The sequence below is a fragment of the Rhipicephalus sanguineus genome, chromosome 1 (assembly GCF_013339695.2).
Source record: "Rhipicephalus sanguineus isolate Rsan-2018 chromosome 1, BIME_Rsan_1.4, whole genome shotgun sequence".
NCBI classification, from domain to species: Eukaryota; Metazoa; Arthropoda; class Arachnida; order Ixodida; family Ixodidae; genus Rhipicephalus; species Rhipicephalus sanguineus.
This window is the reverse complement of record NC_051176.1, coordinates 130,343,178-130,362,033: the sequence shown is the minus strand read 5'-3', so window position 1 is coordinate 130,362,033 and position 18,856 is coordinate 130,343,178. Positions and strand designations below refer to the sequence as shown.

The following is an 18,856-nucleotide window of genomic DNA, read 5'->3' as shown; positions in this document are numbered from 1 at the left end:
AAAGCATTTATGTCTAGGTAGGTAACTCTGCGAAATTTTTGCTTCTTTGCATTAATTAAAGGAGTACTGACACGATTTTGAGACATCGCAAAAGGGACATTTTTTGCTTCGTTGGTATGCAGTGTCCACGCTGTCCACACACTGAAGTCGGAGAACACGTATAAAATATTTTAATTTGACTTTGAAGTTTTCGTCGCTGAGCATTTGCAAGCCAGCCACACTGCAAGGACATTATCCCGACAAGTCAAGACAGTTCCTCCGATTTCGCGAGTTCTGCGTCCTGCATGCAGCCTAAATCGCAGAAATCAGTCAGGGTCACTGGATGACAATTCACTCATCGTTGTCTATTGCACCACGAGCAGATGACGGATTTCCCGCTAGTACGTCGCGAATTTCTGTATCTCCGTGTTGTCACACTGCTATGAAACGACACTGAGAAGCCACCCCCTCGATATCTAAACCGAAAGTGTCTATTTAAGGTGGCGCTAATTAAAATATGGGATGCATTCCCAGGCACCACAATAGTCGTTTTAGGTTTCTCGACACCAGTATTTTTATTTAGAGCAACAATCCGAAATTTTTTTAAATTCGTGTCAGTACTCCTTTAAGCGTCTTGTGCTTCGTAAGGTAGTCTCCACAATAGACTCATTGAGAGCTATACTTTCTCGTCATGAGACGCACAGGAGGAGTAGAGTAAGAGCAAAGCACAAGAACTCTCCGCGCCGAATGAAGTGTGAACAGCGCACCGAACACACGGCCAGTTCACGCCGTCTGCTGCCGGCATCCAATATAAACAAGCGCATCCGGTTACCGATAGTTTTGCTTTTCTTTCCTTTGACAATCCATATTTTGCTTTGCCACTGGAGCCCCACGTTCATGCTTTCCACTGATCGCAACTGGCGCAGCGTGCGTGAAGCGAGCGCTCATAGCTCCCTTATAGAGTTTTCATCTTGAGATGCGAACAGAGGGCGGACAGAATAGCGAAGCTCCAGTGCACGTGCGTTCAAGTCATCCGAGAGGTGTTGCTGTTTCGAGCTCAATCGGTCTGAGGACGCGAGAACGAGCTCTCACTGCGCCGTCTCATACAACGAGCATCTCGGGTGCGCGCGCGCCTACTCGGTAGCTCCGCGCTCGTGGCCGCTGCAGTGACCAAATAATTTCAAAATTAACGTCTTCAGTGCCGGCGACACCTTTTTAGGTACCTGCTAACCTTTTAATAAAAAGAAATTCAATCCTGCCTGCATTTTATACACTTGCTGGGCAAGAAGTCGGAATTGCCGATCCTTGCCTAAGGGTCATATTGGAGGGGCCGTAACTATTAGTGCAACGACATTATGCAACATGTTTTTAATGATTGTGAAAGCTGATGTAGAGGAGAATAAGTGGACAAAGTTTCAGAAATTTAAAAATGGGTTTTTTTTTTTAAATTGTCGTCAGAAATTTTCATTGCTCGGTGTTTTCTTGAACTTAGCCCGATCATATCTCTTTACTGAAAAGTTATATAAATACAAGATTTGGCAGTTTTGTAGATACGCATGCGAAGAACGTAATGCAGAATTTTTGTCGCTCTGCTACAGGGCTTTTTTGAGATAAAGACCTTCAAAGTAAAGAAAATTTTGCCAATTGGGCCATTTTTGAGGTTTTTTATAAAAACATCTACACTACACATAAAAACTAAAAATACCTGAGCAGAAGCAAAAACATGCATATATTTAGGTAAATAAATTTCAGCTACCTAACTTTAATATATTTTGTGCAATTCATAACGAAAGTTGGCCGAAACAGCAGAGCGGATGAGCGCTCCACTCCACCTCTTCGTCATTATTGATTTCCTGTGGTTCGAAAAAATTTTTGGCGGCAAAACAAATTGCGGATCTCTTCTTTCCACTCATCAGGCAATAATATATAAAATTTTGAAATAAATTTGAGAGGTCGACCAGCCATCGTTTGTTCGATCTTACGTGGAATCACCCAAAAAGCAGACGCGAAAGCGGCTGCGGGCTGAGCGGGAGAGGGCCGGCGGAGCAATCCAACCGTGCACGTCACAGGGATGCCTCCGCATGGTGGCGCCACGGTATGCCCATGCGCTCAATTGCCAATTCATCACCAGTTAAGCAGGTAGTTGGCCACTTTCAATATTACGCTGAGACAGTCTAAAAGAGTTGCACCTCTTGGGACGTCTTTTTGTCTCAACAATAATCGTCCTTGTGGGTTCTAACGACCCGCTCCCAACACTTTCATGTCACGAAAGGCGTGCGTGGCACCAGAGTGACACGGCATTTTTTACAGGAATGGGGTGAGTGCTATGTTTTCAAGGAAGGAAGCCAGATCATAATCGATTGTGGGTCAAAAAGACTTCCCAAAGGGCGCGACTGTTTTTGAGCGCATAAGCGCCATCTTACTTACGTACTCAGATGAAGCGTCAGTCCCAGGGTGTGCCTTCTTTAAATTCAATTTTCTTATGGGCTACAGTGCAGGACACGTCATGGCGGGATTTTGAATTCATTAAGGTCAATACGCCGTGTGCTGACAGAAAAAAAGAAACGGAACCCTATGTCGCGAAAGGCAGAGTTAAGCAGAAGGTTTTTCTTTTCAAATGCAGTTAGAGACGTTCTTTTTCGACTGCTCTTTTGAGAGGCACCCTCGGAGGAGAATTTGAGCCGACGGAGGGGAGCTACATCCGGTCGTTCCAGTCGCGCCCCATGCCCGAACGAGCGAGCGCCCAGCAGGGGGCTGCTGGACGACCGGCGACCGAAACCCGAGCACGTGTGTGCGCGTCGTTGCTGCTTGCTGGAATGTGCCGTTTTCAGAAAGTGCACTAGTTTTATTCCGAAGCAGGATTCACGCGACCACGTAAACTCGCGTGGGGATTGGTTACCTTCGGCTTGCCTGATTGGTCCCAAGAAGCCGATTTCCAATTGGTGGAAAACCCCGGGGTTCGGTACCCGTGGATGCTGCAAAACTCAATTTAAGCAGCGACTCGGGCCCATTTTAGAGAGAGCGGACTCGGGGCCCAGCAGCATCGCACCACCAGGAACAGTCATGCAAGCCGACGGGGTATGCCATCACTTTCTATGTCTTGTATTCATTGCCCAGTGTATTTTGTAAATATAAGTTGTGTAAGATAAATAAACCCCCCAATGAGTGCTCTCCGGAATCATCGTGTTGACTCCCCGTCGCTTGCCTGTGCGGACTTGCTCCCACACTTCTTCGTCTCCTGGTCTTCCGATGCTCTTAACTTTTAACAACCCCGACGTTTCGCTACACCTATCTCAAATTCTTAAGTATGAAACTTGCGGCTGCTGAACGGTCTTCTTCGCAGGAGCACCCATTTACAGCCGGCCAACGTACACATTCTCACAATCAAAGTACACGCTGTATTCGCAGAAGAACGCGCCATCTTTTAACTGACGTTGTAGGTGCCGTACCCACAAATACATCCAAACTTTATTACCCTGTTTGCAAAACCACACGAAACGAAACGTCCTGGTAAGCAACTTGTAAGTATAGTTCTACGACAATGCCTGGAGAGTTTTCAACAAACAAAATACATACGTAATGGACAGCACGAAAAAAACCGAGACATAAGAGGAAGAACACGGGACCAGTGCTGACTGCTAAATGGAACATTTATTTTGCATATCCATGCCCGTCACGCACCACGTGTCTACGAGGACCTGGTAAAAAAAATAAGAAAATAGTAACAGTTTCGCCGCAAGGGCGAAGCAAGGAATGTAATAGCAACAAATTTGAAGGTTATCCGAAGTAAACTAACTCATTTAGCATCCGTTCTGGCGTAACTCTAGAAAACGCTGGCGTAAGGAAACGCGGCCGCTGCAGCGAACGAAGCGACCTTCGTGCTGTCTATCCCTTCAACGCGGATTGAGCGGTTAGAATACAGTGCGTACAAAGGCATGAGCCATTTCCTAATACGTGTCAATACAATGCGCGCGCGATCGCCCCTGGCCGACCAAATTACACTGTTCCTGGCGGAGCGACACAGTCCTCCTCCGATTTTATGACAATTCAACAGGACGTGCTTTACTGTGTGAAGCTAGGTTGGGTTACCTTTAAAATCGTAGCTAAAAGCGAGATTCAGTAAAGACGAAGAAAAATGTGCATGCTATGGGGAAGCTGAGGAAGCGGAGCAGCATGTTTTAACTGAACGAGGAGATATGAGGAGACCCGTGTGTATGTTTGGGCACTAGCCTACATGAAGCCTTGGGTTTTAGGGACAACAATGGATAGAAATAAGTAAGCGATGGTTAGATGATTGGTGGCAGAAAAGTTGGGAGAAAAGACACAAATAAGTACTGGGAAAAATAAGGTCATTCTGCAAAATTGGGCTATGAATTTTGTTTTAGGGTCGAAGCACCGTAGGGTCCTGACCTGGCGGCGTGTATCGTTGTCTGCTGTTGTGACGGTCCATTTGCTTGAGCGCGAGAGGGTGCCACCGCCTCAGCGCTCGCCGTGTGGCGAGAGAGAGCGAACGGCGCTCGTTGACTATGGAAACACTTTTTCTGCGATGAACGCTGAACTACCAGCTCGCAAGGAACGAGAACGCGCCCTCGCCCGCGAGAGACAACGCCGGCGCAGCCAGCGTCTGCTAGCGAGTTTCTTATTGAAAAAACCGACTGCTCGCGCTGCACAACCGTTCACCGGCCACATCGTATATATATATACTGGAATTTGTACGACTGTCTTTCAAATAAAGCTTCAGGGAACAACGTTACGCCAACTGAGGCAAGTGTTACGATGACTGCCCTAGTTTTATCGCAGTAATCGCTTTTGTCTCGAAAAGGAGTCATAATTTCCGTCGTTTTCCTATAGACTCCCATTGTAGGATCTTTAACTGCTGTGGGAACAAAATCGAAGCTTTCCACACCATGATCACAGCAATCGCCTCGTGCGTTTTGTTTCCCAGAAGCTCTCAGGCTGTAGTGCAAGTTTTTCAACACTCGCCCTGCACGCCTTATTATTCGCGAAAAACTCACTCGTTCCATTGAAAACGCGATAGCTGTTTACCGCAACTGCATGTGGTGTTTGAAAAGGACAGTAAAATTGAAAAGAGTGCAAAAAAAAACTCTTTTCAAACTACATTTTTCCAAAATCGATTCAGCGCTGTCCACACCACCATCTTCTACTACGTAATATTCTTGCGCAGGCTAGGATAGCTGTTGCAGCTAAGGTGGCAGATATTTACGTCCGCGCTCCACGAGTCAAATGGCAGTGCAGCGCTCTCGTCTGCAACAGGGAACTGAGACGACGCCTGCACCTACGGAGTAGCGAGCCCAGGAGAACCCTGAATTGTTGCTGGTCGTGTCATGCACGAAGTCAAATCGAAGAGGGCGGTGCGCTGCACTGCGAAATAGAGGACAAAAGTGACGCACTCCTTCAACTGTAGCGCATGGTTAGAGAACAGCGAAATCGAGGAGGCCTCCAAATAGCTCAAGACACAGTAGTTCACCAGTGATGTAAAAAAAGTATTGTGCCGATAGTGAATAATTGCGAGTCACGCACTGCGCGTGCGCGAGATCTGTATATGAAGCCGCGCTCTGGTTTTGCCACCGAGTGTGATTACGATAGCGTCAGTGCAGTAGACGACGGTCGGACGCAGGTGCCATGGAAGGAACGATGCCGAACACATCTGAACCTAAGGCTCGTCATGCAGCTGCCCGTGCAGATTCGGGGAGGTCTCTTTCATGCTTCAGCGTCGACGAGAATGTTCAGGATTTGCTTTGGGGTAAGCTAAAACATGCAGATTTTGCACAACAGCGTGTCCTATCTGCGTCTGTTCCTACCCTTGTTTCCATGTGGGGCGTAAAGCCGTGTTGCATTGCGGGGGGTAGGAAGGGAGCGCCGGTGTAGCTTGTGTGGGGGGCAAGTACCCCTTTTGCACCCCCCTGCCGACGCTCATGCAGGTTTCTATGGTTCTAATTTTGTAAAAGGAGTAACTTGTCGAAATTCCAACTTTTACTGTGCAGGCAAATGAATCTGTGGTTTAAGTCACTTCGAGCCTTAAAGCGTTGAACTCTGACCGCGAGTTATAGCTTAATATTTGGGAACAAAGAGATGGAAAGCCAGTCTTGGTGCATGCTAACTTCGGCGACCTCGTTTATGAAGTTGAAAGCAGTGGCGATCAGACGACTCTAAGGTTTCTCAAAAAGGTGCTTCTTAAATTACGGCGTGTGCGAGCCACGCCCATCGCCCGGCCGGCTGGACTGCGCCACGTGCTGCTCAGTGGCAATGCGCGTGGCCCACTAATGCGCCTAGCGGTTGCACTCGGGGTGGTGCCCGGGCAGTCGGGGACGGACTGGCGGAAAGTGTGGCCGGCGAGTGTTGGTGTGCCTGGTGCTCCCCGCCGGGGGAAATGGGTAATGACCCATGAGTTAGGCAAGTTAGGTTCTGTGCGAAGTAACCATTTTTCAAATTTATCCGAATTTCATCCACTAATAAATGTGTTCCGAGTTTTTGAAGGGCCTCGCAACGGCCTCTTCGTAGCGGACGACGCGAACCCCACAGTCTGCGTGCAGATATCAATTCGGAGCAGTGCGACCCTGTCCCTCGTATATTAAGTCGAAGCATTAGGATGCTCAGTCGAGTAAAGAGAAGTCGGCAGCGTGAATGCAAGTATCGAAAGCAATGCCCGTGGTTTCTCGAGTGTTCGCTCAATCTTAGTTCCCGTTCATGTCTTCGCTTGTTACGACACGGTAAACGTAATGTGTCGCAATCTACTGGGTGTTCAAAGTTAAGGCTTATGGTTTTGTTAAAGTTCAGCACTTTGAAGGACGTGAAAACCACCTCTGCAGATAAGTTATGTATCCATGGGGACATCAATTATCGCTGTAAGCCGCCCAACTAGGACTGACTAATAAACTTTTTAATCAGTGCAGCAAGCAGGCATGTTTGTATTGAAAAGTTGGAGGCAGTCGCGTTTCTACAGTTTCACTCTATAGCACGTCTGTGCCCCGAGATATCCCGCTGCAAAGTTTAAAATTGCGGTTTGCGTTATTACGCATGCAAGACGGTAAGGATCGGCGCAATGTTTCTCCCTGATGTGACGAGCAGTCATTGCTTGTTATCGCCAGCCCCGCCACGGTGGTCTAGTGGTTAGGCGCTCGACTGCTGACCCGAAGGTCGCGGGATCGAATCCCGGCCGCGGCGGCTGCATTTTCGATGGAGGCGAAAATGTCTGAGGCCCGTGTACTTAGATTTAGGTGCACGTTAAAGAACCCCAGGTGGTCGAAATTTCCGAAGCCCTCCACTACGGCGTCTCTCATAATCATATCGTGGTTTTGGGACGTTAAACCCCAGATATTATATGCTTGTTATCGCCAGCTGGTAGCAACAGGGTAACCGCGGTATTATCTTTGCCTATGCCTTCGACCCGTTGTCAGATTAGATGCCGCACGCAACTGTCGCGGCACATCGGGAAGGTGCTTTGCTCCGATCCTCACCGTCTTGCATGCGTAATCATGCAAACCGCAATTACACTTTGCAGCCGGATATCTCGTGGCACAGACATGTATGCTAGAATTCTTCCAAGTGGAACTGTGTAGAAACGCGACTGCCTCCAGTTTTTCAATACAAACATGCCCGCTTGCTGCACTCATTAAAATTCATTATTCAGTCTTAGCTAATTGGGCGGCTGACGGAGATAATTGTCTCACTTTGTGTCCCCCTGGAAACATAACTTATCTGCAGAGGTGGTTTTCACGTTCTTCCCAGTGCTGAATATTAAGAAAGCCATAAAGCTTAACTTTGAACACCCTGTATACTATAACGTGTTTCTAAATGGGGATAAACCCGAATAAATACGAGAAATAGTTCAATTTGACATATTAGCAGACCACACAAAGACGGGTCGGTCTCCCTTGTGTGGTCTGTTCGTTCTTTAGAGCAGCTAATACGTCAAATCAACCTAACTAACCAGCCCAGCTGTCCGATTTCGCGTCATAGGCTCATAACCACAGAACCGCCACTACAGATTAAACCCCGCAATTCGCATTTTCAACGGTGTATTACGGTTTCAACGAAAAAAGATTAACGATTTTGCCACGCCGCTTATTAGCGCTACACTTCGGCCACCCCCTGGCTACGACACTGGCCCGAAGCATAACCGAAGGCACAGTGCGTAACGTCGGCCAGTCATATAAAACATGCGCGCGCATACGTATACATACGCGCCCCACAGAGCCTGCTACTCGTATACTTAACTGCGCCGTCAAAAGCACTACCCCAAAATATATATATATATATAGGTATTGTCACGTGGTCGTGAATGTGAAGCAGATGGCACTTGGGCTTTTAAAGACGAAACTCTTTATTTGGTCGAACGTGCCCGGGAAACGAAAAGTCTAAGTACGAGCAATACATGTAGTACACTGATAGCGGCGATCACAGCTTCGGCTGTTTGTAATCGGATCATCGCCAAGCGTTGCTAACAGTCTTTATGGGTGAAACCCGAATGCATCAAAATAAAGCAAGAAACGGGCGTGACAGTATGAACACGGAATTTAAGGCAAGCCCGAGGCCGTGCGTGGTTTCAGCACCTCTCTCTCTGTCCTCTTTCCGACCCCTATTTCCCCACCCCTGTGCAGGGTAGCAAACCGGTCACTCGCACCAGGTTAACCTCCCTGCCTCTTCCTTTTCATCTATTTCTCTCTCTTTAGCAGACGACGCTCAAGCAACCAATCCCGGATATCGCAACTAACCCACCTGGTGAATGTTGAGGACAGCGGGTGCTAAGATTGCCTTTTCCCATTGTTGTGTAACTGACACCGGTCTCTACGGGTGCGAAGGAAACAAGACGAAATTCAAATCGCGACCCTTGCTTTCTATGTTTGAATGTTACGCGCCTAGCCTTCCCGCGTTCGGGCATGTTCGGTTGCAAGCATGCCGTTATGCGGAGCATGCGCATTTTGCAATATCCGCGTACGTTTGTTACCTTGCAAATAGCGATCAGGGGCTCTGCTGTCAAATAGGATCAGGCTCTGCTGTTAAGCTTCAGTCCAACGTGTCTCTATATAAGCTGTCGCAGCATTCATACTGATACTATGACGATTCTATACCGAGCGACAAGCCTATTCTATTCGTTGGCACCGTAATAAACTGCATGATTTTTCCCCCTTTGAAATGACAGATCTTGCCACCTTACCGGTTCTTTGCTTAGCAGGGCTCTGGTCAGTGTTGACCCAAGCTGTGCTTTCCATTATAGGCGTCAAACTAACTGCTCAATGTTTTTGCACAGACGAGGACGTCCAAATGGAGGAGCTCCTCGACTTCTCCTTCGACCACATCGACAAGCTGGCAGAACGCCGGGGCAAGACTATCACAATCGCCGAGAAGTGGCGCCTCTGGGATTACGTGCAGCGGATGAAGGTACGCGCACTAGGATAGCGTGTACTCGAGCTTCGACAACCCTTTAGTATGACTATCTAAGCTGCGAAATGCATTGATAACCATTGTTCATAGCCATCATCTAGTTTGCCGCTATGTGCGCTAACTCTATTTTCAACTTCAGCCTGGTTCAATTTTGAGTGCTGTGCACAGATAATATGCATGCATCTGTGAAGCCTCAATTGAGGTAAAAGGCCAAAATATCGGTGGCGTGTTCTCGCTGAAACGTAGGACGAGTACATTTGCGAGATACGAGTGGGTATATTATTTCTCGCATTTTTAAAATACTAGCGTGGTCGAGAGTGGCACTGTGCGACTTTAATTCGCTTTACGTCAAGTGCGCTGTCCTCATATCAATTTTTCTAGGACCTTATCCCCCGCCGACTTAGCCTTGGCAAGTAAGCTTGTGTCGCGCTGCTGAGCTTGAGGACGCAGGTTCGATTACCGGCCGCGGTGGACGCGTTTTAGTGGGGGGCGAAATACTAGCACCGATGCACTTAGATTTAGGTGCACGTTAAAAAACCCCAGGCGGTCAAAATCAATTCGAAGCCCACTACAGCGTGACTCACAATCATATTCTGCTTTTTACACGTAAAACTCCAGACGTCAACTTTAGCCGCCAAGCTTACCAGACCCTCCTTACATATGCTAAGGGAGCAGAAGGCAACGAAAGCGCTACTGAAATACCTAAAGTAAACAGATGTGTGCGACCCCCTGTAAACTTGATGTGCTCCCTGAAGTGTGTGCGTCATTCTGTTCGCGTCTTTTCTCCCCTTTATCCCTTACCCCAGTGCAGCGTAGCAAACCGGGCGTACGTTTGGTTAACCTGCCTGCCTTTCCTTGCTTCCCTCTCTCTCCCTCTTTATATCCAAGTGGCAGCTGCACCAGTACGGCGGCTTGCATTTAAACTGAACCTTCAAATTCACCAGCAGAATGGATGACATTAACTTTTGTTCCTGCACTTATATAGTTAATTCATTTGTTCTTTGTCTATTTGTTCTACATATATTTGTACAATAGCCTCCTAATTTTTCCTTCCATGTACTTTTTTTTCCGCCCTGCTATTACTGTACTTTATTTGTCAAAAGCCCGATTTGAAACTGCTGCGATGTACGTGGGCCCTCAGGCACTTTCAAGTGTTTTCTTTTTAACCGCTTTTCGCCTGAGGGACCCCCAACTCGAGTTGGAAATAAAGATTTGATTTGATTGATTGATTTGATATATCCAAGTGGCGGATGTACCAGTACGACGGCTTGCATTTAAACTAAACCTTCAAATTCACCAGCAGAACGGATGGCGTTATCTTTTGTTCCTGCACTTGCAAAGCGCGAGCAGCCCTACTGGATAACCAAGGAATCGGTGCCCTGGGACGAGCTCGAGGCCAAATACGCGCTCCACAGCCGCTCTCTGTCGTCCGACTCCTTGCGTGGTGACCTGCAGTTCTCGAGGAGTGGGCCGTCTACGCCCACGCCACTGATGCATTCGCTGAGGAGACCACTGGAGAGGAAGGGGTCGGCAGCTTCTCGTGGTGCTGCCGCTACTGAGGCGAGTCTTTGAATCAAACGCATCTCGACTGTCAACTGCGGTATACACTTGCAGACCGATAATAGTCGTCACTTCTTTCACTAGGAAAGTAATGCGGCTTTTGGTCAGCAAAAAAAGGGGAATGTTTCTAGTAACTCTGCTTATTTTATTTTACCTCAACGATATCTCTTCCTTTGTCTTTACAACAAACATGATTAATATGGCTCCCTGTACAAAAAATTCTTATTGCTTTGATACCGATAATACCATAAGTGAATTGTAAAGTTTACAGATAATTGTAACAGTAACGCTGAACGTAGTGCAGTGCTTTTTTTTTTTTTGGAAACACAAGATCTACCACAGTGCATTAATTGAATACGGGGTTAGCGAGTTGCCAATTGCCTTCAGATATTGAGCAACAGGAATAAACTTTCCGGTTTATTTTTCTGGATGTTTCGGAAATATCTCGAAAAATTTTAATGCCCGAGAAGGGAACACACACGTATTGCTGTTCCTTCGATAGTCCGATTTATCTGGCTCTTTTGTCTGCGTGTTCCTTATCGCGAGCTAATATTAGTCTAAGATTACTTTACGCCGCCCGCATTCAGAGGCTTTCCAAAAGGCTTGGAAGCGTTTTGCAAGTATATTTTAAACGTGGACTACATGGGAACTCTGTAACTAGTCATTAACACTGCGTGCGCATCTATAGGTTCTTGCCCATCTTTCAAATGACTTTCAAGGTTTCGTGTCTTGCGTTGACTGCAACTCTGTCGTGCCTGAATTTTTTCGCAGCCCTCGGACGAGCTGAAATGCAAGCCGGACGAACGCTTTACGCTCTCTGAGCAGTGGGACGCAGGGTCGCCACACAGGGACCATGTGGTGTCGGCAGCGTGCCCCAAGAAAAAGCAAGGTTGGCAACGGCTCCTAGGAAAGGTATTTCACCCAAAACCCAAGAGCTCGGCGAAAGACCACAGCATCGCAGATTTGGACTCCACATTCGCAGCTGCCTCCAACAGCTCCAGTCCTTGCTCGGTAAGTGTGCATGGTAGTTTTCGAGCTCTTGTGATTGGAACTCGTCTCTATACCTCCGTTCTGCCTTTCTTCGTCAAGGGTAGCCAACCACAACTGTACTTAGAACATCTCTGCCTTTCGATGCATCCTTTCGGGCTATTAATTTGCTGTATTCAATGTGGCGTAAAGGAACGCCAGCCGTGCGCCGAACACGCAGCACAGTGACAGCGTAAGCTGTGGGAGCGGCCTTAAAAGAGCCCGTTGGAAACTCTTCGGGCGACTACTGCAAGTACAGGGTCGAGGTGCCGAGTACGCCATATTCATCACCATTTTGTGAAGTAGGGCAGTGCCTTTGATGTTCTTTCAAGCGAGTGCTAATGCAGCGGCCAGTCTCACCAATGTAAACATAGCCGCGTGTTAAAGGTAGCACACAAACTACTCCTGTCCTACACAGTACAAACTTAGTGTTTTCCTTCGAAAAAGTACACTTTCTATTCTTCTGCCCGACAATTTTGTCAAGGGAAAGCGCTAAGTTTGTAATGTGCAGGACAGGAGTAGTTTATGTGCTACCTTTAATATGCGGCCATGTTTACATTGGTCCGACATGGCCGCTGCATTAACACTCGCTTGACAGAACATCGACGCTCATTACATAAATGTAATTATTCACTCTTGGCCGATCATTGCAAAAACGGCCAATGCCATCCTGCGTGCTCTGATGCTGCAATTTCGTTTAGTCGTAGAAATACACTAACACGTGAAATCACCGAAGCCTTCGATTCGACAGACAAGGAATTCGCCTTTCTGAATGCGTCATGATCATTTTGTACTTATTGAGAAGTGTTGTCAAATGTGTATTTCTTCGCATTTTGGCCTCACTGTTTGACTTGTTTGTTTTATCTTGTGCGTGCGCTTTGGAGCTGTCCTGGGTATAATATATTGTGTGCGCGCGCGCTTCCTTTTCACCAGTAAAACTGAGTTCATTCAGAGCTTCTTTGTCCACTTCCTTTCGTCTTTGCCTGTTCGGTGCGCGCTGAAATAATCCCATGTCCTCTGGTGCACCCCCACCCCACTCTTTTGTTTTTTCCCCCCTAGAAGCTTAGAGATTTTTCACAATAATGCGGGCACTAATCTAGACTCAACGTAAAGCAAAAAATAGAGGCGTTGCTTTCTTTTTTTTTTCGCCATAAGCGCGCCAACGCCGTCAACTCGACTCTTCGACTCGACCGTCAACTTTTACGCCTTACTCTAGCACCGTTACAACACTTGCTAGTCACCTGACGAGCATTTACATTAAAGAGGTTTGGCGCTATCGAAAATTAGCGTAGCTTATTATTATAATAATTGCACTGGAGGGGCAATGCTAAAGAGACAGCGGAGCTGATGGGCCCCTAGGTATGTAGTCCTGGCTGTTGCTGTTTTGCTAAGTCTCGCAAATTTTTTTCTTTCTTTCTTTCGTCCTCTATTTCGTTTTCTATCTTCTGTTCTTGTGTGTCTTTTTGTATCTGTTTATTTATATTTCTTTCTTTGTCTCTATCCTTTTTTTTTCTTTCTCGGTATGTTTCTTTCTCTTCGCGTTCTATCTTTCTCGCTCTTTCTTCGATTCTTTCTCTCCATCTTTCTGCCTTTCGTTCCAGCTGTGCTTCACTCCCTCCCCTACTCACCCTCACTTCCCTTTCCCACCTCCTCGCTGTTCTATACAAGGCAATGCTCTGCTAACGTGCCTGACAGCCAAGAGGTTAAGGCGCTCGCCTTCGGATCGTGGGTACGCGGGTTCGAATCTCTCCTCTCGAAGAAAATTTTCCCCATGGAATTTTTCTCCATCTTTATCACTACTTCTCTCTCTCTCTACTCGTTGTCTCGCCCATCAGAGTTATTGCATGACGCACGTGTTCTGGGAGCCCACGACGACGACGATAAAGAGAACGAAGAGAGCGCGTGCTGGTTCATGATAATTTCCTGTTCGCGGCTCACGGACTAACGGCCGCCTTGAACAGCTCCGCGTTAAAACATTTCTTGTTTATTGTCTCGGAAGATAAGTTTGACGCATTGTGACTGGCGATTTAAGCGATGTCATTGTACTGGGCCGTGTTTTTAGATTTAGGTGCACGTTAAAGAACCCCAGACGGTCGAAATTTCCGAAGCCCTCCACTACGGCGTCCCTCATAATCATATCGTAATTTTGGGACGTTAAGCCTCCCCCAGCCCTGCGAAAAAATTATTACATTCTACTGAAGTTCACCAACTAGCTAACGAGACCTCCTTCCTATTAAACTAGTGTCTTGTGAGTTATTACTTGACACGTCTCATGAGCTTCGAATATTTTTTTCACGAAGTGATAAACCATTGTACGAATAAACAGTGCAAACGGGGGAGGATGGGAGGAAATCATGCCATCGGCAGCACGAAATAGGTTTCGCCGCTTCGATTAATTCATAATGACTATACGTCAATGCTCAGGAGTTTGTTTTGTAAAGTCATGTGACGTCTTGTCTTTTCCTCTCAGCGTTACGAAGGGCCTCCGTCGCCACCGACCATATTCCAGAAGCAACGCCCGACAGGCTTTCTCCGAAGGTCACTGCGAAAAGTGACCATGGCGGCGCGCAAGCACGACTGAACGTCGATCTCGACAACGTCGCGTTATGGTGCCTGGCGTACATACTTTTTATTCGATTTTATTTGACTTTTGACAACTTCATCGCTCACTGCAGAAGAATGAAGAGAAAAAAAAAACTATGGTGACGTCATTCACACGGCTCTATAAGACAAACCGGACGTCAAGCACTCCTTTGTAACACGGATTTAATGCATCAGGCTAGGACAGGAAGTGGCCCAGATTTCGTCTTCGTTCGGGGTGTCGAAAGCATGAAAGATTTAAATAAATATCCTACTTCAGTATCCACCGTCCCATGCCTGCCGTCGTGGGTGCAACTAATAGCTATACACAGCGAGTGAGCCAGTCTTTAATGCCACCAATATCGTGTGCATTGTGTGTGATGTTATTGCAGTCATAGGCGTTCGCAGAGGGGGGGCAGGGGAGCGGCCCCCCCTAATCATCTAAGAGGGGGGGCGCAAAATCTGCCCCGTACATTGACCCTTCTAGTCACCTAAGAGGGGGGGGGGGCGCAAAATCTGCCCCATACATGAACTTTTTAGGGTGGGGGGGGCGCTGCGATGAACCTTCGCCCCCCCCCCCTAATGAGGAACCCTGTGCACGCCTATGATTGCAGTAAGTAAACTCGTGTGTCTGCAGTTTGTAGTGTGCGTGCGTGCGTGTGTGTGGGTGAGTGGTGCTTCAATGTTATACGCATGAACTTTGCCAGTCGTCGCAATATCTTCAAAGGGCACACAGTGGTACATCTTACTGGATGAGGGCGAGGCGTGTTAAGATGACGATGCTTGTTCAGGAAGCCTAATGTTGTTACAACAAAGCTATGTTTGTAGACGGAGGCATCGCTACATCTAATTATTCCTCTCGCGTTTTTCACCAGAACGCGGTAGCGAGACTACCCCCGAACTTACCGGATTCCCATGTACCAGTGCGCGCGTATAGCTGCTGCTTGTCGTAGATGGTGTTACACGAACAATACAACATATAGCAGTGTGGGACACATTTATTACAAGATGTAGGTAGAAAGGAAGTGTGTGTATATGATATAAGCGTACAATGAAAAATTAGGTTCACATACAGAAAAGATGAACAGGAAAAAGTGAAAGCCAGAAAAAAAACAAAACAAAAATGGGCCAGGTTGTGAAAAAAAAAGATAACACTGCGCTAAAAGTTGGCTATAGAAATATCACTGTTTCCATTGTAACCAGATGCAAGCGCGCCCTGGCAAACGGCACGCGAAGAGTACACAAATAAATGCACTGTGAGCAATGTGTGCACTGTGTGAAATGGGTACGTTCTCATGCCTCGACACGCTGATGCGGAGTAAGCTAATTAGCCTAAAATCAATATAACCTAAATCAGCAACGACCGCTTCAGTGATTCTATGTAAATAGCCAAGATTTCCCGATGAGATGAATATCGCATGATGACGCTGTTGCTGCTATATCACGCAATGCAGTAACAATTCAAGAAAAGAACAGTAATCTTCTACGCTGGGTAAGTAAACACTTTGTGACCCGTCATTATTTTTGGTCGCCATGGTACGGGTGTTCAGAGCTTTTACGACAGTTTCAGATTGGACAGCATATGTCCATAATTATGACAAGCTGTCTTTGTCGTTATCCGTGTCAAAGAGAACATTTTGCATTCGTTGCCAGACAAAGTATCCGCAGTTGCTCTGCCGTGTAGGTCGACTGCGGCCGTTAGGGACCATTGCGTTACCACGAATATACTCTCGTCGTTCCGGCTGCTGACGCCTCAGAGAACGTTTTCGTTGTTTTTGCAAAATGACGCTTATTAAACCTTGGGTCAGGTAGTATAGCCTTCAAAGCTAGATGTTTAAAATAAAGGTGACTAATTCTGCTTCGAAAGGATGCGACAGTTGAATGGAGCGCGTACCAGCGCAGCAGTTTTGTCGCGTAATAATACTGGTGCCAATTCAATTTTAGAGCTACCATGGATCTACAAAAACAGCGTAAATATTTCTCATAGCGAGCACTAAAAGTCTTCTTTAAATTTTTATACGAGTACATATGCAAACAGGATCTGCTGCCTCGTGGCAAGGCAGATACATTTAACCACACAGAAGTGACGTGCAGGAGCTGTCGACGATAGTCGAGTATTTCCTTTCTGCTGTGTCCACGTGTTCCATCGAACAACAGATGGACGCATGTATTCGTGGAGGTGCTCATCTGTTTTTTTCTTTTTTTCTTTTTTGAGCGGCCAGAGGTCACCCGTATCTTGGAGATCAGAATAACAGACCACGATAGTCAGCGGCTCGCATTCAACCATGTCCAACTTGCTAGAACTTCGAAGATGGCGCTTAAGCATGTTCCATAGCTGTACAACCATCTGATGATACGAAGGCAGAGCGCGGCGCTGAAGGGCTTCCCGAAAGTTTCTAAGCCACCGTATAAACGTAGGCGGCGATAAAGGCAATAAGCAAATGGATAACTAATTGGGCATTGTAGGGTGGTCGCCATCACCAGTACAGGCAGTCTAGCTTCGGGTTCTTTTTCACTACAAGCATCCATTGTTAAGGAAAAAATGAAGGGCCTAGAAGTCGCATGTCCGTGTCATTCTGAGACCAGTGCGCTACCCCCTGTTGCGCTAATTAGCCATTATAGCTTATATTTTACTCTAATGGAGCATCCTTGTAGAGCTTAAACACTCGCTTTGAAAGCTGCTGAAACCGTGCGCAAGTCTGCGTCCTTTCGAAACAATTCAGTGCGACGGCCTCGCTTCGAGGGATCCCTGTAACCATGGCAACTGCTTTGACTGAGTAATGTCTGCCGCCTAAAAGCTGAACAGGTCTTACATGCTAACGGACGACCAAAAATAAAGGCTGACTATTTTTTTCACTTAGTCATTATGTTATTCAGCACCTTCATATATGGAAGGCGTTCAAGCAGTGGTCACATTGAAATTGTGGTGATCGCATGACAACACACCGCGCACCACGATGTCTTGTGCATTGTAGCGGCCAATGTGTATTATGGCAGGCCCGTCGTCTTTTTGGTTTTGTTTTTATTTGCGCTGTAGTTTCGTTCGAACAATGCTACTTTACAGTGCAACGGCTGTCGTCACAGGAAATTAACATTCATTGAGAACATTCATTGCATCTCTTGACCGAACGTGTCAGCTGTTTCTACCGAATAAGCAGCTCTGTTCCAACTGGCGCGCAATCGCACGTTCAATTGGGATAGCGGTGTCACTTGCCGTGGTGGCAAGAATGATTATGCGTGGGTCGCAATGAGGCGAAGCGGCGTGGACACAAAACTGGAAAAACAACCCCCAACGTGTTCAAACATGTGGACGAGAAACCCTGACTTGTATGGCGCGGCACGTTGACTAGACAATGAGTTGTTCTTCCTGCATGATTAAAAAACAAAAAAAAAAATTGCGCGTACATAGAACTCTCAGACTGGGAAGGCGTTCCGCAGACGTCTGCGGGCATGGTGGCGGTTAGAGTTTTCGACGCGTTGTGAAGGGTTCAAGGTTAAAGTACATTGATTTGGTCCGAAGCAACTTGCCCAAGCTAATTCCTTTTGCTAGAACTAGAACCATTTTAGGTCTTTACTGATAAGAGCGAACATTTTGGTGACTATGTTATCTTGTTCTTACTAGAGGGCACTAGAATAGGGGGTGCTCGGAACGAGCTTCGAAAAGTGAAGCAAAAACAGGGTCAAGTCGCCTGTGGCGCTGCGATCGGTAGCCTGCAATGTGTCGTAGTTTAGGAGTTGCGCGCGCCTCCGCCAAAGCGGTGCAGGGGTAGAATGCCCGCTTCCCACTCGAAAGGCCCGTGTTCGAATCGCAGCTGTAGATGGTGGCTTTTTATCTTTAGTGTCACTTGTTATAGCTGTATTGGCTTTCCTTTGTTTTTTCAAACTAAATAATAATATGTGGGGTTTAACGTCCCAAAACCACGATATGATTATGAGAGACGCCGTAGTGGAGGGCTCCGGAAATTTCGACCACCTGGAGTTTAACCTGCACCTAAATCTAAGTACACGGGCCTCAAACATTTTCGTCTCCGTTGAAAATGCTGCCGCCGCAGCCGGGATTCGATCCCGCGACCTTTGGGTCAGCAGTCGAGCGCCATAACCACTAGACCACCGTGGCGGGGCTTTTTTTTTTTTTAAACTACCTTGATTTGCTACGTATTGCTACATAAAGTAACGTGAAATGTGAAGTGAACTAGAAGAAATTTGACAGTGAGCCCAATTATTTGCAGGGCCACCTCACGGCACTCAACAAAAACGTAAAGTATGGCCTCCGAGATTTTTGCGAATACGAGATTCGAAACGAGAC

At 46.9% G+C, this 18,856-nt stretch overlaps 1 protein-coding gene across 1 annotated transcript; it reads left to right on the top strand.

The window, feature by feature from the left end:
- The first annotated feature begins 5,579 nt into the window (after positions 1–5,579).
- Positions 5,580–14,683, top strand: LOC119397974 (uncharacterized). The gene is made up of 5 exons (XM_049416449.1): positions 5,580–5,743; positions 9,251–9,381; positions 10,726–10,984; positions 11,716–11,955; positions 14,441–14,683. The coding sequence occupies exons 1-3, from the start codon at positions 5,623–5,625 to the stop codon at positions 10,954–10,956; spliced, it is 483 nt and encodes a 160-aa protein (XP_049272406.1). The 5' UTR covers positions 5,580–5,622; the 3' UTR covers positions 10,957–10,984; positions 11,716–11,955; positions 14,441–14,683.
- Positions 14,684–18,856: the final 4,173 nt, after the last annotated feature.

Coding starts and splice junctions, on each gene's coding strand:
- LOC119397974 (XM_049416449.1), top strand. CDS start 5,623: ATGGAAGGAACGATGCCGAACACATCTGAACCTAAGGCTCGTCATGCA. Junction 5,744..9,250: donor TGTTCAGGATTTGCTTTGGG/GTAAGCTAAAAC, acceptor GTTTTTGCACAG/ACGAGGACGTCCAAATGGAG. Junction 9,382..10,725: donor ATTACGTGCAGCGGATGAAG/GTACGCGCACTA, acceptor GCACTTGCAAAG/CGCGAGCAGCCCTACTGGAT.